Source organism: Hemiscyllium ocellatum, chromosome 12 (assembly GCF_020745735.1).
Source record: "Hemiscyllium ocellatum isolate sHemOce1 chromosome 12, sHemOce1.pat.X.cur, whole genome shotgun sequence".
Lineage (NCBI taxonomy): Eukaryota > Metazoa > Chordata > Chondrichthyes > Orectolobiformes > Hemiscylliidae > Hemiscyllium > Hemiscyllium ocellatum.
The window spans coordinates 67,319,470-67,345,161 of NC_083412.1; the positions used below are offsets into that span (position 1 = coordinate 67,319,470).

Below are 25,692 nucleotides of genomic sequence, written 5' to 3' on the forward strand. Positions count from 1 at the left end.
GTTGTGTCCTACTTATGTTTCACATTATACTTGCACTTTAATATTGGGATGAATAACTGGTAATTGAATTCCTCATGATTTAGAAATCAAATATCTGATTTGATTCTGCATGAATTCAGCTACAGTGCAATCTTACAAATGTGAACATTCAGCTTTGTCTTCATTTGTTCCTTAAAATTTTGGGAAAATTGTTTTGATGATGTTGAAAGGTATGAAATTGCTTAAGGTTTCTGTGACCCCTACTTTGGAACTAGTTCTGATTTACAATCTCACCTGTCAAATAAGTGAGTCCAATTCAGTGTTTCCTAAAGCTATTTTTCTCTGTAAGAGGGTTATCATACAGCTAGGAGCTAGCTGTAGTGTTATCACGACTTCGACATAAGACTAAACCGCAGCTTGCGTGTTTGAATTATAATGCCTACTATATTGTGAAGATGCCAATGCCATTTCCAACAGCTCCTTTGTGTGTCCTCCATGCTGATGAAGCATGCAATGCATGCCAAAATTGAGGCAGCTTTGTGCTGTATATGTACTATTCCTACAGTTTGGGCAAACGTGCCCACACTTCGTTCATGTTAACTGTGTAATCTATGAGTTCTTGTTCTTGTCTCCTGGATTGTCACATAGTCTTTGCATTCTTTTTGTAACAAATAAAAAATATGATGACACCAAAATATAGGTAAATAACGGTAAGAGTACCTTTACATTTCTTTTTTGAAAGTGAACAGCAGGCTAATTCACATGTTCATGGGTTCACTTTGTGCATTTAAACAAGGTCTTTCTTTATAATCATGCTACAGCTGATTTTCTGGCAGCTGTAAAAACCTTTTAATTTGTAAGAAGTCTCCATTATTCACTTTTCATTATCAATTTGCATTGCCTTTAGATCCAAGAAGTACTGTGAGATCATAGATTTTTGTTGCTGATGTGTTGTACTAAAAACCTAAAAGGAGAAAGGAACAGAACCGCAATGCTGTGTCAGTGAATAACTCGACCATTCGTATTTGCTAATGTGTAATTTTAAAATTGATCAGAAATTAAATCTTACAGAACTGAGATGCTGCTTTGATCAAATTAATATGTTGGAAGATTTGCACTTGTAACAGTAGATGGTAATTTTATGTATCTTTTGCATATGATTTTGACCTCATCAGCATGTCAGTTGACCTAGAACTGTTGTTAGTTACTTAGGTAAGCAACTAAAATAGTGTATGATATTTTTTGCCATGCTCATTTTAATTTTGAGGTCATTTCGCCTGTAAAACTCTAGTTCCCAGTGCAACTTGTGGATTACTAGTCAAGTGATTTTGTTGTTGGTTATGCTTTAGTGCTGACATCGATTGTGACATTAATTTTTTTGAACCACATGGATGATGCCACTGCCATAGGCTCAACTTTACCTCCCACCAATGGTAGTGTTCGTAGCCCTCGTGCTTCTGGGAAGTGATTTGCACTTCAACTTCATGACTCATTGGGCTGTCAAATAATCGTTTTGTAATCTTTTATGTTCCATCATTCCTCTCCCATCCATGTTTCAAGCTTCTTTAATTTTTTCAGCCTTCTCTTGCATCTTGAGTTCTGCAACCTTAACAGCTGCTCAATGGCTACACGGAATTCAAAGTGTTCCAACTTGCCTTTCCAATAATGGGCCACTGGTCTCATAGTGATACCACAAATCTTGCAACTTCAATTTAGTTATCTACTGTTAACTTTACTGACTGAATTGTGCTGCCTTACATCAACTCCTTGATAATCTGTGAAATGTTTTAAAAGACTAATACTAAAATAGAAACACAAGCAAGGAAATTGCTGTATGTTAGCAGTGAAGCCTAAGAAATGGGAGCAAGAGTAGGCTGTTTTCCCTCTGAGACTGAGCATGTCAAGTGAACTCAGTAGCTGCAAAGAGGAAGCGAAGACTGTTGTGAGTTAGGTTAGTGAGCATTGATGTGAGGGAGAGAAACTAGCATTACCAAGCTAGGTGGGTCATTTTTTGCTCAGTATCATGTCAGATTCTTGCCTTCCTGAAGCACATTTTTAAATGTTGTTTGTATTGTGAACAAGCCAAATGCTACTCTGATTTTAAAACTTTTAAATGCAAGCTTTGAAGCAACTTGAATTGTTCTTCGGGTTAATAACAATATAGAAGTTATGAGGCCATAAAACGTTTTCCCATGAAATGTTCTTGTGTGGGGGTTGTAACAAATGCGGAGAAATGATGTGAAGGAGTTTAAGCAAGATAAATATTCTAAGTTCAAGGTCAAGGAAAATGTAGAAAGGCATTGGAGAACTAGCCATTGTATGTTGCTGAGGGTAGGGTGATTTGTAAGTGTGATTTGTGCAAGCACAGGTGGCACGGTGGCTCAGTGGTTAACACTGCTGCCTCACAGCACCAGGGACTCGGGTTCAGTTCCCGCCTCAGGTGTCTGTCTGTGTGGAGTTGCATATTCTCCCCATGTCTGCCTCTGGGTGCTCCGGCTTCCTCCAACAGTCCAAAGATGTGCAGGTCAGGTGAATTGGCCATGCTTAATTACACAACAGTGTTAGGTGCATTAGTCAGAGGGAAATGGGTCTGGGTGGGTTACTCTTTGGAGTGTTGGTGTGGACTTGTGGGTCGAAGAGCTTGTTTCCACACTGTAGGGAATCTAATCTAATCTAATCAGTTGAGTTTGAATGATCAGAAGTTTACTAAGGCTGTAGATGGAAATGCAGCCAGGAAAGCTTTGAAATAATTGAGTCTGAAGTTGTCAGAGTCAGTGACAGGTGACTAGATTTTATCTGTGTACAGTACATGGGGGTTGGTCTGGGCTGTTGTGGTCCAGTGATTGTGAACCTACGCCTGACCTGGATGCCCTGCACTCAAGTTCCACAGTTCCAGAGGTGCATCATAACATCTCGGAGCAAGTTGACTTAAAAAAATTTACATCAGGATGTTTATGCTCATAAGTACCATGTGAATGAGGAAGAGATGGCAGTCAAAGATAGAACCTTCATGGGCTTGAGAGGTGGCTCTGTGCGCGTGAGGAACAGCTTGGTAAGAGAGGCACAAAATAAGCTTTATTAAACTTAACAACTATTTCCTCCAGTAGTGTATCAAATTTGAAAACTGCAAAGTTTATGTGTGCTCAGTTTTGTTTTGCTATTTCAACATGCTAAATGATATATGACTATCTGTTTTAGGGTACACTAAAATAATTTGTCTGTTTCTTTTCTAGGAGGAATCTTACAAAGCTCTCACTCATCTTTAGTCACATGCTGGCAGAAATCAAGGCCATTTTCCCATCTGGCCATTTTCAGGGTGACAATTTTCGCATCACAAAGGCAGATGCTGCTGAATTTTGGAAATGGGCTTTTGATGACAAGTGAGTATGAAGGCTTTTTTGAACATAGAATGGTTATTTTTCAAATTGCAAGTTTCTCATAACTGTAGAATTGCTTTTTAACAAAATAATCCTTCAACCATGTTCTGATCAAAGTGAATCGTGTCAGTGCTGAGAAAAGGAGTGCTTTTGCAGTTGTCAGTGTTGCAAACTGGCTTAGCACGATATACTTGCCAATCTCAACACATCTTCCTATGATAGCTTTTTTTGTTTATCTTCATGCCTTTTGAGTGAGACTTGAGTGGTAGTTTTGAACTGAATTTTGAGTGCAGTTGTGCATTTGATCAAAGCTCAGAACCCACTTAATAGAAACTGTTTAATTAATTTAATACCCTTACAGCCAGCTGACCTAGAGATGAATTTTATTCTGTTACCTAATACTCTGCTGAGACAATGTAAATTTTTCGCAACAATCCCTAATAACACATTAATTATTGCCCTGTCGTGCATGAAGAAAGACATTACCCAAACTCTCATGCATTGCATCGTTATACAGTTTAATTGAGAAATGCTGTTGTTGCTGCTTTTTGCTACTTCTCTAGATTCTTCCAATACATATAGATTATCTTCTCTGGTTTGACCTTTGCAGCATTTCATAGTTTGACTGCTTCATCGCAGCAGTAGATTTACAGATAAGGTGCAATAACCGGTCACTGTGCAATATACAAATGTTTAGACCCTCAATTGAAACACCACTTTCATTGTGAATTTTGAAACACTTTTGGTAGCAGAAGTCTATCAGCTTCTGCTTTTCTCCCCCTTTGTTTGTGGGATGTTAATGCCACTGACAAGGCCAGCATTCATTGACCGTCCCTAATTCCCTTGAGAACATGGAGGATGAGCCTTCTTAAACCATCGTATTTTTCATGATTTATGCATTTGCATTGTGTTGTCAACAAGGATCTTTCAGGGTTTTGACCACATGATGATGTAAGGATGGTATGTTTCCAGGCTACTTATAACTTAACAATCTTGAAGGTTATGTGTTCCCACACATTTTCTGTGCTCTTTGTGGGTGATAGAGCTTTCAGCTTTAGTAGGTGCGATTGACAAATGTTTCATGAGTTGTTCCAGTGCACTTTCTCAATTTTGTACATTTCAATAAAATATGCTGGTGGTTGATGGCATAAATATTTCAGGTGATGGGCCAGCATTCAAGCAGGTTGCTTTATCTTTGAGTGTTGGGCCTGCACCCTCGATAGAATCTATCATACTTGTGACTTCTGTCTTTAGATGGTAGAAAGGGTTTGGGGAAATTGGGCGTTGAGTCATTTGCAGCAAAATAACCAACCTTTGATTTGTTCTTATAATTGCAATATGTGGCTATTTCCGTAAAGTTTCTGTTGCATGGTGACCACTTTGTCCATGATTTTGATGTTGGAGAAATTAACAAGAATGATTCCGTTCAATGTCAAGTGGAGTTGATTAGAGTATCTCTAGTTGGAAACAGAACATAAGAAATAGCAACAGAAGTGGACAGTATAGCCTGTTGCCATTCAGCACAAACACAACTGATCTAGTGCATTACTTGACTTTTTTGTCCTCTCCCTTGAGACCTGAAATAGCTATGTGTTAGCCTTGAATGTACTGAACTATGCAGCAAAGCTATCCTTGTGGAGTCCAAACTGGGTGCTGATGAGCAGGTTATCGCTGTCATTTGGTGACATTTTGCTCATGGAGAGGTAATTGGCCAGATTGGATTTGCCTTGTATTTTCTGCACAGGAAACATTTGGGCAATTTTTCACATCACAGAGTAAATGCCTGTTTGGTAGATAAACTGCAACTATCTAGGAGTGTCATGCTTTGGAGCACAGGCTTTCAGTTGTCTAGCTGTTATGTTGTTGGGGCGTACATTCTTTGCTGAATCCAGTGCAGTCAGCTGTTTTGTCATATCATGTGGAGTGTATCAAATTGCATGGCTTATGGAAAGCTCAGGGAAAGGTACTTTTGGCACTTCTAGATGGAGGGTCACTCGTTTGTCAGTCTTATAATTAGAACGGATGTGTTTGGCTCCGCCTTTTAGAGGCGGAGGAGGATGATGATGATCGTGGACCCACCTCTCCTTATCCGTGGTTTAGTTGCCTGCCAATGTTGATGACTGGATATGGCAAGATTTGGTATTTGATTTGATCTGAAAATGTGTTGCTGGTTAAAGCACAGCAGGTCAGGCAGCATCCAAGGAACAGGAGATTCGACGTTTCAGGCCAGAGCCCTTCATCAGGAATGAGGAGAGGGTGCCAGGCAGGCTAAGATAAAAGGTAGGGAGGAGGGACTTTGGGGAGGGGCGATGGAGATGTGATAGGTGGAATGAGGTCAAGGTGAGGGTGATAGGCCGGAGTGGGTTGGGGGCGGAGAGGTCAGGAAGAGGATTGCAGGTTAGGAGGGCGGTGCTAGGTTCAAGGGAATCGACTGAGACAAGGTGGGGTGAAGGGAAATGAGGAAACTGGAGAAATGACTAGGAGTGAATGCTGTGAATTTAGCCCTGAGTTGTGATTTTACAGACTTGCAGGTCTATGACTGGAAGAAGTTGATGATATTGGTCTGCTATCATGTGTGGGTTATGTAAAATAGTCACAGTTTAGTGGAACACATTTCTGTGATGAGGTTTTAACAACAAAAGCAATGTAAGGGGTAAATTGTTTGCTATATAAAAGCAAACTTCCAAATCCAGTTTTGAAGAAGCGTCAGAGTAGACTCTAGGCATTAACTGTTTCTCTGCCCACAGATGCTGCCAGAGTTGCTGACTTTCTCTAGAACTTTCTTTTCAAATTGTTCAGTTTGCCTTATGAATTTCAGATTGCTTCTGCGTTTTGTTCATTTTTTAATAAACTTGCAAATTGGGCAGTAAAGGCCAATGTTGTGTTGAGCCATAAGAATACGTTTTAAAAAATGATTTGTTCATGTTATGTAGGTGTCACTGACTGGGCTAACATTTAGTGCTCATCCTTAACTGGTCAGAGGGCAGCTAAGAGTCTACCACTTTGCTGTGATTCTGCAGTTACATCTAGGTCAGACCAGATAAAGATGGCAGATTTCCTTCCCTATGACATTAGTGAACCAGATGACGATCTCCAGTGGTTATATGGTCACAGTTAGGCCATTAGATTTGAAATCTGGAATAGAGAGCTGGCATAATTGCTGACATCTAACCATTTTCAATTTTGTTAAAAATCCATCTGTCTTCCCAATAGTAATCGTATCTTGTAGTATAGGAATGATAATGTATAGTTGTTTAATTTCCCGTGAACACTCTTAAATATGTGTTTTTAGCACAAACTCGTTATAAATAAAGATTATTCTGGTGTATTTTGAATTATAGGCCATGTAGACCAGTTCTCTGACAAAATGACCAAAAAGATAGATGAGGGCAAAGCGGTAGACATTGTGTACAGGACTTTACTAAAACCTTTGTCTAAGTTCCACATAGTAGATTAGTTAGTACATGATTCATGGGATTCAGCGAGAGCTTGCAAATTAGATACAAAATCGCTTGATGGTAGGAGACTGAGGGTGGTGGTGTAGCATTGTTTTTCAGACTGGAGACCTGTAACCAGAGGTGTTCCACAGGGATCAGTGCAAATGATTTGAATAAGAATTTAGGAAGCATGGTTAGTGCATCTGTGGATGATACCAAAATTGGTGGTATAGGGGACAGTGAAGAAGATTATTTAAGATGGATGGCACGGTGGCTCAGTGGTTGGCACTGCTGCCTCATAGCACAAGGGTCCCAGCCTTGGGCGACTGTCTTTGTGGAGTTTGCACATTCTTCCCGTGTCTGCATGGGTTTCCTCCGGGTGCTCTGGTTTCCTCCCAAAGTCCAAAGATGTGCAAGTCAGGTGAATTGGCCATGCTAAATTGCCCATAGTGTTAGGTGCATTAGTCAGAAGGAAATGGGTTTGGGTGGGTTACTCTTCGGAGGGTCGGTGTGGACTGGTTGGGCTGAATGGCCTGTTTCCACACTGTAGGGAATGTAATCTAAATTACAAAGGGATCTTGATCAATTGGACCAATGGGACAATGAGTGGCAGATGGAGTTTCAGTTGGATAAATGTGAGGTATTGCATTTTGGTAAGATAAAAAAGGGCAGGACTTGTTGATGGTAGGGTCAGGTAGCATTGTTGAACAGAGACACCAAGGGGTTCAGGTACATTTTTCCTTGAAATTTCTTAACAAGGTAGTTAAGAAAGTGTTTAGCATGCTTGCCTTCATTTATCAGACCATTGAGTGTAGGTGTTGGGGCATCATGGTGAATGAATGAATGATTTATTGTCATGTGTATTTTACAGTGAAAATGTAGTAAAATACAGTGAAAAGCTTCTATTGTCTACATTATCCAGCACCATTTTGAAAAGTTTAAGAGTAAAGACAAGATAAATCTTTAAGAGAGTCCATAACCCTTCTGCCACTGTTTCAGTGCTGCCAGCACTGGAACCAAGCTGTATCAAATTTGCTGTTGCTCAGGTGCCATGTTTTGCTGCTGCCAGAATAGCAGCTGATGCTGCAGCCGATGTCGGCTCCTGTACCCGCCTCTCTGCCAGCTGCTTTATCGATGCCGTCTGCCAGACTCCTGTTCTGGGCTCCAACAGCTGCCTCAATGCCATCTGCCAGAGTCCTATACCAGGCTCACCAGACCACTATCATGCTTTGGATCCCGATGAAGCTGCCTTTCGTCTTCCTCATCGATGCTGTTGTCGCTGATGTTGCATGTCTTGGACGGTAAGTTTGAAGCAAAAATGAAAAGAAAAATTTAAAAAGAAAACAACCGAAAAACGGACAGGATGGATGAACCTCTGGCTCAGGATCCTGAATGCTGCCTACTCCGCCGTTGCCATCTTGATCAAAGGTTGGAGATGTACAGGACATTGGTGAAGCCACTTTTGGATTACTGTGTACAGTTCTGGTTGCCCTGTTATTGGAAGATGTTATGAACCTTGATAGGGTTCAGAAAAGATTTAAAGGATGTTGCCAGGGTTGGAGGATCTCACCTACGTACAGAGGCTGAATAGGCTGGGAACTTATTCACTGGAGTGTCGGAGACTGACTGGTGACCTTTTCGAAGTATGTAAAATCATGGGAGGCAAGTATTGGGTGAATAGACAATCCTTGGGGTGGGGGAGCTTCAAAACTATAGGGCAAAGATTTAAGGTAAGACGGGAAAAATTTAAAAAGGATCTAAGTGGCAACTTTTTCACAGAGTGTGGTTCAGAGATGGGATTGAAAGGTGTGGTGCTGGAAAAGCACATCAGGTCAGGCAGTATCCGAGGAGAAGGAGAGTTGACGTTGTTTCGGACATAAGCCCTTCATCAGGAATGTGCGGGGTGGAGGGGAAGGGGAGAGCGGTGACGTGAGGAAAGGGGCTGAGAGATAAATAAGAGGGAGAGGTGGGGCTGGGAGGAAGGTAGCTGGGAAGGCATTAGGTAGATGCAGGTGGGGGGGTGTGAAGGTGATTGGTTGGAATGGAGTGTGGAGCAGATGGGTTGAAAGGAAGATGGATAGTTCAAGTGGGCACTGCCAAAGTGGAGGGCTAGATCTGGGAGGAGGTGGGGGGAGGGGAGATGAGGAGACTGGTGAAATTGCTGTTGATGCCATGTGGTTGGAGGGTAGCAAGGCAGAAGATGAGGTGTTCTTCCTCCACTCATCCAGTAGCTAGGATTTGGCAGCAGAGGCAGCCCAGGATTTACATGTCTTTGGCAGAGTGGGAGGGGGAGTTCAAGTGGTCAGCCACAGGGCAGTGCAGTTGTTTGGTGATTGTGTCCCAGAGATGTTCTCTGAAACATTCTGCAAGTTGGCATCCTGTCTTCTCACTGTAGAGGAAACCACATCAAGAGCAATAGACACAATAGATGAGGTGTTTGGATGTGAAGGAAAATCTCTGGATGTGGAAGGATCCTTTGGGGCCTTGGATGGAGGTGAGAGGGGAGGTGTGGGCACAGGTTTTACACCTCTCCCAGCAGCAAGGGAAGGTGCTGGGAGTGAAGGGTGGATTGCTTGGGGGGGGGGGGGGAGGCGTTGACCTAATGAGGGAGTTGTTGAGGGAATGGTCTCTGCGGTATACTGATAGGGATGGGGATGGAAATGGAAATATATCTCTGGTGGTGAGATCAGCCTGTAGGTGGCAGAAATGCAAGGATGGACATTGGTCAGGTGAGGACTGGGGGGGGGGTTCTACCCTTGTTGTAGTTAGAGGGGTGTGGTTCAAGGGTGGTGGAGATGTGCTGGAGGGCATTGTCGACCATGTGGGAGGGGAAACTGCGGTCCTGGAAATAGGACGCCATTGGGATGTTCTGGAGTGGAATTGCTCCTCCTGGGAGCAGATACGGTGGAGGCAGAGAGATTGGGAGTAAGGGATAGCGTTTTTACAGGAGCAGGATGGGAGGAGGTATAGTCCAGGTAGCTATCGGAGTTTAAAATGGAGACAGAGATCCAGGAAGAGGAGGGAGATATCCAGGATAGTCTAGCATGAGGTGGCACCAATACAGTAGTCAGTGTAGTGAAGGAAAAGGTGTTCGTGCAACTATGAAAGATGGACAGTTCCACGTATTCCTGGAAGAGGCAGGTAAAGCTGAGGCCTTTGTGGGTGTCCATGGCTACCCCTTTAGTCTGAAGAAAGTTGGAGGATTCGAAGGAGTAGTTGTTGAGGGTGAGGACCAGTTCAGGCAATTGAATGAGTGTGTTGGTGGAGGGGTACTAGTTGGGTCAGCGGGAGAGGAAGAACCGCAGGGGTTGAAGGTTTTCACCACAGCGGATGGACGTGTGCAGGGACTGGATATAGTGAAGATGAGGCTTTGGGGGCCAGGGAAATGGAAGTTGTGGAGGGCGTGAGTGGTGACCTGAATGTATGTGAGGGGTACATACCAAGTGGGACAGGATGATGTCAGGATATGAAGGGATAAGTTCAGGGGGGCAGGAGCAGACGGAGGCGATGGGTCGACTGGGGCAGTCGTCAGGTTTGTGAATTTTTCGTAAGAGGTACAACCAGGCGATGTGGGGTTTCGGGACTATGAAGTTGGAGACTGTGGTTGGGAGATCCCCTGTGGTGATGAAGGGATGGAATATATGGAATGATGGGCATACAGGACTAGTTTGGTTTGGGAAACTTGGTCAGCATGGGACAGGTTGGGCTGGAAGGCCTATTTGCGTGCTCTATGACTCTATAAAAGAAAGTCAGTATTGTTTGAAAAGCAAAATCTAAACAGTGTTTACCTCCAAAAGCCCTCCAACTATTTAACTCAATATATAATCCAGATTGTTAACATTTCTTATTCCTTCCTGGAGAAAAAAATCTTTAGTCTTCACCTTTCATTTTCCTTTGGGTGCTTGAGGCTTTATTCAGAGTTTTCTTTCTTGGTTGTTCCTTGAAGTTGTGCAAAATGTTAAAACACAAAAGAACCCAGAAATTTCGCCATTTGAAGGAACTCAGTGGAATGTTTGGGTCAAATACCTGTTTTTTTTGGTCTTTCTCTTCCTTTCCAACTCCTCTGACATTCCTTCCCCTTAAAAATCCTGGCAGATAATTAAGACACAGTAGCAACTTCTTTATGAATAACGGTGCATACACTTTATGAAAGGACCAAATCTGATCCAATGTATCTGAACGAATACTTTGATATATTAACATAACAAGGAAAAGATTGAAATAAAAACAGAAATTGCTGGAAAAGCTCATCAGGTCTGGCAGCACCTGTGCAGAGAAATCAGAGTTAATGTTTCTGGTCCGATCACCCTTCCTCAGTTTTGGGAAGGGTCAGTGAAATTGAAATCCTCTTTCCAAATTTTTCAACCTTTCTTAAAATAAACCTGGTCACTGGTTGAGTATATCTGGCAAGCTAATTTGGCTAAAGGTTTAAAAGTAAATTGTGCTGCACTCAAGTTTCCATGCCCAAGGTAAGTTGTTTGTTCATGAATATGCTTAAGACAGCACACCAGAAGCCTTACTGAGGACAGATAATCTCACAGATCTTATAATACAATAGGTATGTATTGCCAGAAGTGAGTTTCATAATTGTCTGCCCATGTTCGTGAGCCTAGGATCACCATGTGGGACAAAATAACCTCTTTCTTTTTCTTCTCATTTGTCAGAGAAGAAAGAAGCTTCTAAAATATATTCAGGTTAGTGGATTATCAAGAATATATAGTTCACTCTAAACAACCACCAAAGCAGTATATTGAAGAAGCTAGAAATGACTAATGGACTCAAATTTGTGGCTAATCAGAGGTTTTAAAAAAAAATTGTATCTGTTATTTGAATAGCTGCATTTGAGTAATGTTGAGAATCTCATTTTGGAAAAATGAGAAAGACTAGCATTTCACACTGCCCTTCATAACCTCAGGATATTCTAACGTGCTGCTCAGTCAATGAAATATTGTTGAAATGTAGTCACCTTTGTATGTAATGCAGATTTAATGTGGTTGATAAAAGAATTAGAGGTCATATGAGGTGCGTTAAGATCAGAATACTTAGAAATTGCATAATTTCTTTTTGACATAAGTTAACTTGAAACCTGTCTGCCTTTTAAATAAACCTAAAAGATCTCATTGCAACTTTTGAAGAATAGTGAGTTACATAAAAACATTTTAAAAAGGAGCATGAGTAGGCTATTCGAGTCTGCTCCATCATTTGGTGTGATCATGGCTGATCATTCAACAGTATCCTGTTCCTGCTTTCTCCCTGTAGTGTTTGATCCCTTTAGCCCTAAGAACTCGAAGGGCACAGGTTTAGGGTGAGAGGGGTAAGATATAAAAGAGACCTAAGGGGCAACTTTTTCACGCAGAGGGTGGTACATGTATGAAATGAGCTGCCAGAGGAAGTGGTGGAGGCTGGTACAATTGCAACATTAAAGAGGCATTTGGATGGGTATATGAATAGGAAGGGTTTGGAGGGATATGGGCTGGATGCTGGCAGGTGGGATTAGATTTGGTTGGGATATCTGGTCAGCATGGACTGCTGTACATCTCTATGGCTCTATCTAACTCCTTGAAAATATTCAATATTTTGGCTTAATTACTTTCTGTGGCAGAAAATCCCACGGATTTAATGCTCTGGGTGAGGAACTTTCTTTGATCTGAGTCCTAAATAGCCTAACACATAACCCTAAGCTGTGATCCATCACTCTCCCCAGTCATTGGGAACATCCTTTCTGTGTATATCCCGTCTAATTCTACCTGTCAGGTGTTTTATAGATTTCTTTGGGAATCTGCCTCATTCTTCGAAGCTCCAGTAAAAATAGAATCATAGAATTGTTCTAACTGATCCAGTCTCTCTTCATATTCCAGTCCTGCCATTCCAGGACTAAATTTGGTTAACCTTTGTTGCACACCTTCCAGAGTCACAACATCCTACCTCGGATAAGGAAACCAAAACTGCACTTTGGGTGCGGTCTTACCTATTTATTTATTTATCTACGTTATTTACACATTTATCTACATTATACCTCACCTGCCAAACCACTCATTCAAATTGTCTAAATCATACAAAGGCATCTCTGCATCCTCCTCACAGTTCATTCTCCCATCTAGCTTTGTCTGCTAACTTGACGATAGTACGATTAGTTCCCTCATCTGTATCATTAATATATATTGTGAATAGCTGGAGTCGAAGCACTGTTCCCTGTGGTACCCCATTAATCACTGGCTGCCACTCAGAAGAAGGTCTGTTTATTCATACTCTTTGTTTCCTGTCTACCAACTTGTACTCCATCCCAATTTCATGCATTTAATTTCACATGCTAATCGCTTATGTGGGACTTAATTGAAAGCCTTCTGAAAACCCAAGTAAACCACATCCACTGGCTCTCCAGTTATCAACTCTACGCAGTAGATTTGTCAATCATGATTGCCAGTCATGATTTCCCTTTTGGGAATCCATGCTGACTCTGTCTGATCCTGTCACTGTTTTCCAAATGCTCCGCTATTTTAGATAGCGTTGTTATATTAGCTATCCTTGAATCTATAAGAAGCTTGAAGGATGACTACAAATGCATCAGCTATTCCTAGGTTCAGTTCCTGGTTTAGATAATTGGACCTGGGGGATTTAGTTGCCTTTAATCCCACCATTTTCCCCAATGCCATTTCCCTACTTATACTGATTTCCTTCAGTTCATCTCTCTTACTAGATTTTGTTCCCCAAAGTTTTGAGTGTTATTTGTGTCTTTGTGAAGACAGTACCAAAATATCTATTGAGTTGGTCTGCCACATCTTTGCTTCCCATTATAACTTCCCCTGTTTCTGGCAGTAAGTGGCCTACATTTGTCTTCTCTAATCTTTTTCACTTTATATACATAAGCTTTTACAGTCAGTTTGTTCCATACAAGTTTACTTTTGTACTTTTTCCCCCTTTAAATGAATCTCTTTGTCATAGAGTCATAGAGATGTACAGCATGGAAACAGACCCTTCGGTCCAACCTGTCCCTGCTGACCAGTTATCCCAACCCAATCTAGTCCCACCTGCCAGCACCCGGCCCATATCCCTCCAAACCCTTCCTATTCATATACCCATCCAAATGCCTCTTAAATGTTGCAATTGTACCAGCCTCCATCACTTCGTCTGGCAGCTCATTCCATACACGTACCACCCTCTGCGTGAAACGTTGCCCCTCAGGTCTCTTTTATATCTTTCCCCTCTCACCCTAAACCTATGCCCTCTAGTTCTGGACTCCCCGATCCCAGGGAAAAGACTTTGCCTATTTATCCTATCCATGCCCCTCATAATTTTGTGAACCTCTATAGGTCACCCCTCAGCCTCCGACGCTCCAGGGAAAACAGCTCCAGTCTGTTCAGCCTCTTCCTGTAGCTCAAATCCTCCAATCCAGGCAACCCTGGTAAATCTTTTCTGAACCTTTCAATTTTCACAACATCTTTCCGATAGGATGGAGACCAGAATTGTACGCAATATTCCAACTGTGGCCGAACCACTGTTCTATATGGCTGCAACATGACATCCCAACTCCTGTACTCCATACTCTGACCAATAACGGAAAGCATACCAAACGCCGCCTTCACTATCCTATCTACCTGCAACTCCACTTTCAAGGAGCTATGAACCTGCACTTCAAGGTCTCTTTGTTCAGCAACATTCCCTAGGACCTTACCATTAAGTGTACAGTCCTGCTAAGGTCTGCTTTCCCAAAATGCAGCACCTCGCATTTATCTGTATTAAACTCCGTCTGCCTCTTCTCAGCCCATTGGCCCATCTGGTCCAGATCCTGTTGTAATCTGCGGTAACCCTCTTCGCTGTCCACTACACCTCCAATTTTGGTGTCATCTGCAAACTTACTAACTGTACCTCCTTTGCTCGCATCCAGATCACTTATGTAAATGGCAAAAAGTAGAGGGCCCACCACCGATTCTTGTGGCACTTCACTGGTCACAGGCCTCCAGTCTGAAAAACAACCCTCCACCACCATCCTCTGTCTTCTACCTTTGAGCCAGTTCTGTATCCAAATGACTAGTTCTCCTTTGCTGAATTCAGAACTGCTCCCAGTTGTCACTTCTACTGATTTTTGTTTGAACCAATTTGCATGCTCTTTCCTCAGATCTATTACTTTCATAATTTCTCTTTGTTATTTACCTTAGAAATTAAGGAACAGGTCCTCAAGGGTCATAATCTCCTGAGTATTGCCTGAACCACTTGCAAATTGGCTTAGGGACAAGAAAATTAGGGAAGTAAATATATGGCTAAGGGAGTGGTGTGGGAAAGAGAGGTTCCATTTCAAGGGGCATTGGCATCTGTTTTGGAACTCGGGGGATCTGTACCGATGGACGGTCTCCACCTTAACCAATCTGGAACCAGTGTTATAGTGAAAAGGATAAATAGAGTGGTCACTAGGACTTTAAACTTGTGAGTCGGGGGAAAAGGAAGGGGAAAACAACAGGAAGTATGGTGATAAATGAAAAAGTAAGCAGCAGGTTAGCATGTATGCAGGAGGGTTTAAGTTCAAGGCAGACTATGAAAGAAGCAAAGATTAGATTAGACTTACAGTGTGGAAACAGGCCCTTTGGCCCAACAAGTCCATACCGACCCGCCGAAGCGAAACCCATACCCCTACATTTACCCCTACCTAACACTATGGGCAATTTAGCATGGCCAATTCACCTGACCCGCACATCTTTGGACTGTGGGAGGAAACCAGAACACCCGGAGGAAACCCACGCAGACACAGGGAGAACGTGCAAACTCCACACGGTCAGTCGCCTGAGTCGGGAATTGAACCGGGTGTCAGGTGCTGTGAAGCACCAGTGCTAACCACTGTGCCACCGTGCCGCCCAGAAATGAAGGATAACTCAGGAGATATACGATGTTGTGAATTATGACAGTAAGAAAGCTAGCATAACGGCATTTTATTTGAGTGCTCGTAGCATTTGTAGCAAGATTGATGAGTTAGCGGCACAAATTATCGTGAACGAATATGATTTGATAACCATCATGGAGACATGGTTACAGAATGGTCATGACTGTGAATTAACTATCCAGGGACACTAGACTATTCGGAAGGACAGACAGGAATGCAAGGGAGGTTGTGTAGCTCTGACATGTAAGGGCAACGTCAGAGCAGTTCTGAGATGATATAGGTTCAATAGAGCATGAGGTCAAATCCATTTGGGTGGAAATTCGGAATTCCAAGAAAAAGTCGCTGATCGGTGTAATCTATAGGCCACCAAATAATAATATCACATTGGGGCAGGCAATAAACACGGAAATAACGAATTGACATGCCTGCAAAAAATGGTACGGCTCTTATCATGGTGGGGGTGGGGGGGATTTTAATGTGCATGTAATTAGTCAAACCACCTCAGCCAGAGTAGCCTTGAGGTGGAGGAGTTGAGTAAATCTGCGATAGATTTCTTGAGCAGCATGTAATGGAACCAACGAGGGGAGCTAGCCTAGATCTGGTCCTATGTAATGAAGCATGAATAGTTAATGATGTCATAGTTGAGGGTCTTCTTGGAAGGAGTGACCACTGTATGGTTGAATTTAAAATACAACTGAATAGTATGAATACCAAATCCAGTACCAGGATTCTGTGTTTGAATAAGGGGAACTATGATAGAATGAGGGAGGACCTGGCTAAAGTAGACTGGAAACAGAGACTTTATAGTGCAACAGTTGACGAGCAGTGCTCAGCAAAGGTATATTCCGGTGAGAAGAAGGACTCTAAGAGGAGGGATAATCTGCCATGGGTGTCAAAGTGAAAGAGAAGGCATACAAAGTGGCCCAAAACAGCAGGAATCGAGAAGATTGGGAAAACTTTAAAAGTCAGCAGAAAGCCACAAAAAGAACTGTAAAGAAAAATAAGATAGAGTATGAGAAAAAAACTAGCACAGAATATAAAGACAAATATCAAAAGTTTCTATAACTATGTAAAACGAAGAAGAGTGGCTAAAGTAAATTTTGGTCCTTTTAGAGGATGAGAAGGGGCAATTATTATGAGATATGATGAATAGCTGAGGCATTGAGCAGGTATTTTGTATCGGTTTTCACAGTGGAGTATACTAATAACATGCCAGTAAGTGACAAAGAGATGAAGGTAAGTGAGGACATAACAACAATTATTATTACGAAAGAGTTAGTGTTGGGTGAGCTAGCTAAGGACAGATAAGTCTCCTGGCCCTGATGGAATGCATCCCAGGTTACTAAAAGAGATGGCTGGAGAAATAGCAGGTGGACTAGCTGTAATTTTCCACAATTTGCTGGACTCTAGGGTGGTCCCAGCAGATTGGAAAGTAGTAAATGTGACCCCACTGCTAAAAAGGGAAGTAGACAAAAGATGGAGAATTTTCGACCAGTGAGCTTAACCTCTGTAGTGGGGAAGGTGCTTGAGTCTATTATCAAAAAAGAAATAGCAGGGCATCTCAAAAAAAAATTGTATCATTGCACGGAGGCAACATGCGTTCATAAAGAGCAGGTTATGCTACACAATCCTTTAGACTTCTATGAAGACATTTCAAGCAAGTTGGACAACGGGGACCTAGTGGATGTGGTGTACCGAGATTTCCAAAAGGCCTTTGACAAGTTACCACACATGAGGCTGCTGCATGGTGTTAGGGGTTGATTATTAGCGTGGATAGAGGATTGGTTGACTGAAAGGAAGCAAACAGTGGAGATAAATGAGCGATATTCTGGCTGGCAATCAGTGACCAGTGGTATCCCTCAGGGATTGGTATTTGGACCACAATTCTTTATAATTTATATCGATGATTTGGAATTGGGCACCACAAGTACGGTGTCAAAGTTTGCAGATGACACTAAGATGAGTGGCAGAGCAAAGTGTGCAGAGGTCTGTGAAACTTTGCAGAGGGACATTGAGTGAGTGGGCAAAGGTCTGGCAGATGGAAAGCAATGTTAGTAAATGTGAAGTCATACATTTTGGTATGAGTAACAGCAAAATAGATTATTATTTGAATAGTTAAAAAGTTGCAGCATGCTTATTTGCAGAGGGACCTGGGTGTCCTTGCACATGAATTACAGAAGGTTGATTTGCAGGTAGAAGAAGTAATTAGGAAGGCAAATGGAATTTTTCCCCTCATTGCTGAAGGGGTTGAGTTTAAAAACAGAGGTAATTTTACAACTGTACAAGGTGCTGGTGAGGCAACATCTGGAGTACTTTGTGCAGATTTGGTCTCCTTAAGAAAAGGATGCACTGGCACTGGAGGGGGTGCAGAGGAGGTTCACTAGATTGATTCTGGAGTTGAGAGGGTTTGCTTATGAGGAGAGACTGAGTAGACTGGGATTATATTCATTGGAATTTAGAAGAATGAGGAGGGATCTTATAGAAACATAAAATTATGAAGAGAGTGGATATGATTGAAATATGAGGAACTGGTAGGTGAGACTAGGACAAGATGGCATGGCCTTAAGATTAGAGGATGCAGGTTTAGAACTGAACTGAGAAGGAACTTCTTCACCCCGAGGATTGTTAATCTATGGAATTCTTTGCCCGGGGAAATAGCTGACGCAACTTCAGGAATCGCTTTTAGATATTTTCTTGAAAAATGAGGGAATTAAGAGATATGATGAAAATGCGGGCAAGTGGAGCTGAGTCCATGAAAAGATCAGCCATGATCATATTGAATGGTGGAGCAGGGTTGAAGGGCCAGATGGCCTACTCCTGCTCCTAGTTCTTATGTTCTTTCCTGTTTTAATTTTTGTCAGGCAGGAATGAACATATGTTGTAGTTCATCTATTAACCTTTCTTTTTTAAACATTTTCCATTGAATTCTTACATTGTGGTTCATATAAGAATTGTATCCTTATAAGTAACATTCCCCAGTTTATCATAACATTATAGTTTCCTTTTTGATTCAGGACCCTAGTCTCAGAATCAACTGTTACTCTCCAAACTAATGAAGAATTTTATTCGACAATGGTCACTCATCCCTAAGGGACCTTGCCAATAATACCTTTGTTATTACAATACCAGTCTATGATGTTCTGTTCTCTAGTTGGTTTGAAAACATCAAAATTATGTGAGAACCCATCCTGTGCCTCCTCTACATTATTGCTACTGATTTCAATAGCCCAATCTATATGCATGTTAAAGTCATCCACAATTAAAGCTGTATCTTTATTGCTTCTGACTCTACTTTCCTGTTTAATGCCTTCTATAACATTGCTATTACAGATTGGGGTCCATATACAACCCCCCCCCCCACAATCATTTATTGCCCTTTGCGTTTCTAAGCTCAATCATGTAGATTTCACTTCACCAGAGCTAATATCTTCCTTGGAATTTTATTAATTAGGACTTTATCCATAATTGCAACCCCATCACCTTTCTCTTTTTTTTTGTTTGTCCTGTCTGAAAACTCAATATCTCTGGATATTCAGTTCCCAACCCTGGTCACCCTGCAGCCACGTTTGTAATGGCAGTTATGTCATATCTGTTTATATCTACTTGCATGACTAATTGACTTTATTAGAAATCTACTTAATTGTGATTACTCTGTGCATTAAAACTCAAGACCTTAATGTCTTTAAAAAATATTCTTTGCCTCATCTGCATTATTTTGCATTATACCTTGTTTGACGTTTGTGGTTGAATTCTCTGCTTGTCACTTTGCATTTTCCACGGTATCTTTTGTTTTTGCCTTTGTTTCCTTCTTTTCTGTCTCTCTCTCTCTCTCTCTCTCTCTCTCTCTCTCTCTCTCTCTCTCTCTCACACACACACTCTCTCTCACACACTCTCTCTCACTCTCTCTCTCTCACTCTCTCTCTCTCTCTCTCTCTATCTCTCTCTCTGGGTTCTCATCCCCCTACTATTTTAGTTGAAGCCTGTCTGCACTTGCAAATATTTCCCTCAGGCATCAGTTCTGGTCCTGCACTTGTATTCCTCCCCCCCCCCCCCCCCCCCCAACACACACACACACATCAGAACTGGCCTCCATGTCTCGGGGATCTGAAAACCTCCCCTCACATCATTTCTCCAGCCACGTAATCATCTGGTATATTCTGCTATTTGTACCTTGACTAGCAAATGGCAAAATGAGATCACTGCCTTCGAGATCCTACTTTTTAAACTTGCTTTCTGCTCTCTGTGTTCTGTTTTTATGATCTCATCCCTTTTATTTAAACTTTTGTTGTTGGTACCGATGTGTACCACAGCCACTGGGCTGTTTACCCTCCCACTGCAGAATGTCCCGTTGTCACTCTGAAATACTTTTGACCAGCACATGGAAAGGAAATGCCATCTTGGAGTTTTGTTTGCAGCTACAGAAATGTCTCTCTATTCCTCTTATGGATGAATTCCCTTTTTATTATAGGCTTCTCAGGCTGCTTCCTCTTCTCTTGTGTGGTGCAACAAATTTGGCTATTGCTACTTTCCTCTGAAAGGCCATGTCCAAAGCGGTCTATCTGTTTTTCAGGTAAATGGCCACAGGGATCCTTGCACTCCATACTTAGTCATCTTACTGTACCTGGTGGTCATCCATTTTCTCCTTGTGCGTGGAATCTTAGCCTGTGGAGCCATCTTTGTTTATGTTGTCTAAAATAATCTAGCCTTGTGGATGCTTCACAGCTATAGCTCCAGCTGTGAAACTTGGGCTTCTAGGAACTGCAGCTGAAGACACTTGGAGCACATTCTGGCCAGTGTCCTAGTTCGCACATAGACCAAGAGGAACACTGTGGCCTTGAGCTTAGCTTCCATTCCTCAACCCTTTAAATTAAGCCTTTGGAGTCCCCTTAAAATCAGTGTAAAAGTCCAGAGAAGTAATTAGTATTAGTTAGTCTAGAGTCCTTCTCTGCACCTTTATATTATTGCCTTTACAAACTCTAAACCCAAAATGAAGACCTTACAGGCTGTAAGCTGTCTCCTCTTGCCCAATGTCATTTTTTTCACGTTTTCCTTGGCTGCTTCACTGTGATTCTGACAGTGGGACACGTTTCCCAAACTGCTTCACTATGATACTGCAGCAGGACACTTCCCAGCTAGTTATTTTGGAAACTCTTCCCAATGTTTCTCTATTGTCAAAATTCATCATTCAATCAATTCCAAAAAAACAGGCAAACTGATTATTTAACTTGTTCCCATCTGAAGAACTTTGCTATATAGTAATTTATCAATCTTGCTTACAAAACAGCAGTGACTGTACTTTAGATTTATTCACAGATTGTATGTATAGTTCATTTGAATTTTTGACACACAGGTTTTGTGTGAAAGTTGTTGAAATAATTTGACATAAGACAGAAGAGGATCTTTAATGGCCTAAAGGAAAATTGGTTGGAAAATCAAAGATTCAGACAAATGGGTATTATTTGGAATGTAGTAGGTTTGAAGTAATTTACCCTTGGTCAAGTTATGTATTCACTTTTATTCCCTGTGTAACTTGAACTTCTTTTTGAGGTTTGTTACCGATGGAAAGGTGGGAAGTTTGGCATATCTGAATGGATATGTTCTCAAAATGGATAGACTTTTGCAAAGTGAGGTGACACCTCCTTGCAAGAAAAACATGGACGACAATTACATACTTTATATAAGGGGACATTATATCCTGATTTTTCAGGGACACTACCCAGATGACTTGTGACATGACCAGTTAGATTCCAATGGGTCTCAATTTGCAAAGTATTTTCCTGATTAAGTACCACAACTTGACTCAAACTACAATCCAAAGCAGCAGCACCAACATAACCTCAGTCTTGCCATCCCTAACCACGACTAATGAGCTGTTAGTCTCTGGTTGATATGTGATATTCCTGAGGAGTTCAGTTGAAGATGATTCATAGGGGCTGTAGGTAGCCCAACCAATGAACAATGGATAAAACTGGGTTATATAGATGTCTTAGATCCCAGTCAGGCTATTGTCTTAGAAGGTAAGGCTGTGCTGGACTGCATGTTCTCATACTTTGCTTAAAAAAATGTACTCCTCTAACCTTTTAGAAAGGCACTGAGGGATATGGATGAACAGAGACACCTAGAGGTTCAAGTTTATAATTTCCAAAAACATAAATGTGTATAGATCTTTTTTAGATTAGATTACTTAGTGTGGAAACAGGCCCTTCGGCCCAACAAGTCCACACCGACCCGTCGAAGCGCAACCCACCCATACCCCTACATTTACCCCTTAGCTAACACTACGGGCAATTTAGCATGGCCAATTCACCTGACCCGCACATCTTTGGATTGTGGGAGGAAACTGGAGCACCCGGAGGAAACCCACGCAGACACGGGGAGAACGTGCAAACTCCACACAGTCAGTCGCCTGAGTCGGGAATTGAACCCGGGTCTCAGGCGCTGTGAGGCAGCAGTGCTAACCACTGTGCCACCGTGCTGCCCACTTATGACCTCTTTATGGCTTTTTGCTTTTAGTATTTGGGACCACAGAGTAAAAGTAATGAGTCAATGATGGATTCATGCTAAATATTAGTTCGGTGGCTCTTCAGGTCCAATTTGGGTACTCTTTTATGGCAAGGATGCAAAAGCCATGGATCCTGCAGAGGTTTCCATTTATTTGTGAGCATGGACATGGGATTCTAGGACTATTTCCATTGGAGTGGAGAGGTCAAAGTAGAGATTTGAAAATTTACAAAAGCAAGAGAGCAAGTAAAATGGGAATGCTACCTCTGGTTACAGATTCACTGAAAATAATTATTCATTTGAAATATTTCTTAAGTTTGAAAAAGGTAATTTGGAATATTGTATGTTAAGATTATTGTTATGCGGAAATGCATTACACAGGGAGTGGAAAAGGTTGGAACAAGGAACATTTATTCCATCTCTTATTTAGAAAATTAGATAAATGTTTAAAGTTGTTGAAAATACAAGATTTGAAGAAGGGATCAGGATAATGGGATCTATTTTGGAATAATCTAGAAATTTTTTTTGATTTAGTTAGTCATTTTATATGTCACAACAAATCTGTTCAGTATCTTTGTACCTTGTTTGCAATGGAATTTTGTGTCTCAAATATTCCAGTCAGTGTTTTGACTGACTGTGTCACATTGATGACAGTAATATTGATTTTAACTGTTATGAACTGTAGTGTTTATGAACATTTTAAGAGTATTAATCTTATTGTCTTTGGACAAGAGGGTCAACTCAGTTATATAATTGGAATCTGGTATAAAGGATTGAACTGCTAATAGCTAAGGCTAAAGTCAGAATATGAGAAGTATTCAACGATGTAGGGTTAGAATAGTTAGGTAGTTGTTTTTTGACCATCATGGGCTTGAAGGGCCTTTTTCTGTGCTGTCGCCCTGTATAATATGATGTATAAATATATGATGTAATGCAAAATTGTTAGATGCCACATGCTACATTTATGTACTGAAGCTACTGCAGTCAATAAATGAGGTAACGATTAGCATCAGGCTATTTGGTTGTGGTTTATCTAAATGTATGGAGGTTTGAGTATTACTCTGGGAGCTATTTAGGTAGACAACAAAGGGGTAAAAAAGAAACGAACTAAGGTGCAAATGAGAATAGGGCAAAACACAACCATTAAAGTGTATAATGAAGTAGTAGTGAGGAGGAAGATGAGATAAATAAAGCTTGATGCAGATGGGACTATAATGGGCACTAAGCAAATGATAGAAATGTCAGTGTTAAGTGAATGTTTTGTGTCTGTTTTCACAGTGGAGGAAGGGAATAAAATGTCATTGGTAAGAAGGAATCTAAAATAAACCTAGAGAAGGAAGTTATTAGCTGAGAAAATGCTGACTACATTGAAAAGATTTATGATGATGATAAATGCCAGCAGAGACCAGTTGGACTGAGTGGCTTATTTTTGTGTGTTTAAATTCTACGTAATTATGCAGTTAAGAGATAATGAAAGTAAAATAAGTGAAAAACTCTTCAAAAAAGTTCAGTAAAAAGAAAGTCTTAAATGTGTCCAGACTTAATAGAGGAGAGGTTAATGACAGATAAACATTAGCTCCAGGGAATGCAATAGAGAAAGATATGGCAGATGGATAAATGCTGAATTTGTTAAAAATGAAGACAAAGATAATAAATAAAGTTACTGATGGAATTAGATCAGCTGAAGTGTAAAACTTGACTATGCAGTTGTTGAAAACTTGCCTGAGCTGTAAATGTTTTGCAATGAACCCTGATTATGGATACTAGAGTAGATAACTTGGTTGAATATATTGCAGTAATAGAGAGCTGCCCTGTTATACAATCATAGAATTGTACAGCATAGAAATAGGCCCTTTGATTCAACTTGTCTATGCCAACCAAATATTCTAAGTTAATCTAATCCCATTTGTCAGCATTTGGCCTGTATTCCTCTGAACTCTTCGTATTCATATACCCATTCAGATACCTTTTAAATGTTGTAATTTTACCAGCCTCCACCACTTCCTCTGGCAGCTCATTCCAGATATGCACCCCCCGATATGTGGAAAAATTGACCTATAGGTCCCTTTTTAAATCTTTCCCCTCATCTTCAACTGGTGCCCTCTAGCTTTGGACTCTCCCACCCAGGGGAAAAAGACCTTAGCTATTGACCCTATCCATACTCTTCATGATTTTGTAAGGTCAACCCTCAACCTCCGACACTGCAGGGAAAATAGCCCCAGCCTAATAAACTGTTCCTATTGCTCAAACCCTCAATCCCTCCTTGTAAATCTTTTCTAAACCCTTTCAAGTTTCACAGCGTCTTTCCTATAGCAGGGAGACCAGAATTGCACGCAGTATTTCAAAAGAGGCCTGACTAATGTCCTGTCCAGCCATAATGTGACATCCCAACTCCTTTACTCGAAGCAATAACCAATAAAGGTAAGTGCACCAAACGCTTTCTTCACTAACCTTGTGACTCTGCCTTTAAGGAACTATGAGTCTGCACCCCAAGGTCTCTTTGTTCACCACACTCCCCATGACTCTATCATTAAGTGTGGAAGACCTGCCCTGATTTGCCTTATCAAAATGATACACCTTAGAATTATCTAAATTAAACTCCATCTGCCCCTCCTCAGCCAGCTGGCCCATCTGATCAAGGTTCTGTAGTAGTCACATAACTTTCTTCACTGTCCACTGCACCTCTAAATGTTGGTGTCATCAGCAAACTTACTAAACATTCCTTCTATATTCACATCCATATCATTTATATAAATGATAAAAAGCAGTGAACCCAGCACATTGTGGCACGTTGCTGGTCACAGGCCTCCAGTCTAAAAATCATCCCTCTACCACATCCTCTGTCTCCTACCTTCAAGACAATTTTGTATCTAAATGGATAGCTCTCCCTGGCTTCCATGTGATCGAACCTGGCTAATCAATCTCCCACGTGGAACCTAAATGAACTCCTTGCTGAAGTTCATATACAGAGGAACCTCGATTATCCGAACGAGATGGGTGGGGTGGGCACTGTTTTGTTCGGATAATTGATATTTGTCTCAAACAAAGGAAGCCACACTGATCTAATGCTGTGCTCTACCGGAGAATTTGTTTAAATGTATAATTTTAATGAGTCTGCTATTTAAACAAACTAATCTTTGCATTCTGCCGATTGCAGGTTAAACTGAGAAGAACTCTTACCATCATATAAATACTTTATCTGAAATCCCAGCATTTAAAAAGATCCAGAACAGCATCTACAATGGCAAGAGCATTTATCAGTTTCCAAGCTGTGTTGCGATAGTTAGACAGAAACATCGCCTTGCACACGTGACTACTTTCTCAGCCATTTTTTTCATGAACGACCCAGTAAAGTGACGGGAAAACTGTAAAACACTTAGTTATACATCCTTTTGCAAAACTAACCCTTACCTAAAAAAAAAATCTAGTTGCTGATGCTTGAGGTGCTTGTGTTTCTTTGTTTTTGCCAGTGTTTTCACACGTTCATCAGTACAGGTAAATCGAATACACTTACCTCTTTGACGTA

General features: G+C 41.3%; 1 protein-coding gene across 1 annotated transcript in view; it reads left to right on the forward strand.

The window, feature by feature from the left end:
• cblb (Cbl proto-oncogene B, E3 ubiquitin protein ligase) overlaps window positions 1-25,692 on the forward strand; it is a 203,837-nt gene that overhangs the window by 86,112 nt on the left and 92,033 nt on the right. The window contains exon 2 of the mRNA XM_060833637.1: window positions 3,213-3,359. Coding sequence (XP_060689620.1) covers window positions 3,213-3,359 — 147 coding nt within the window. The remainder of the gene's footprint in view (window positions 1-3,212; window positions 3,360-25,692) is intronic.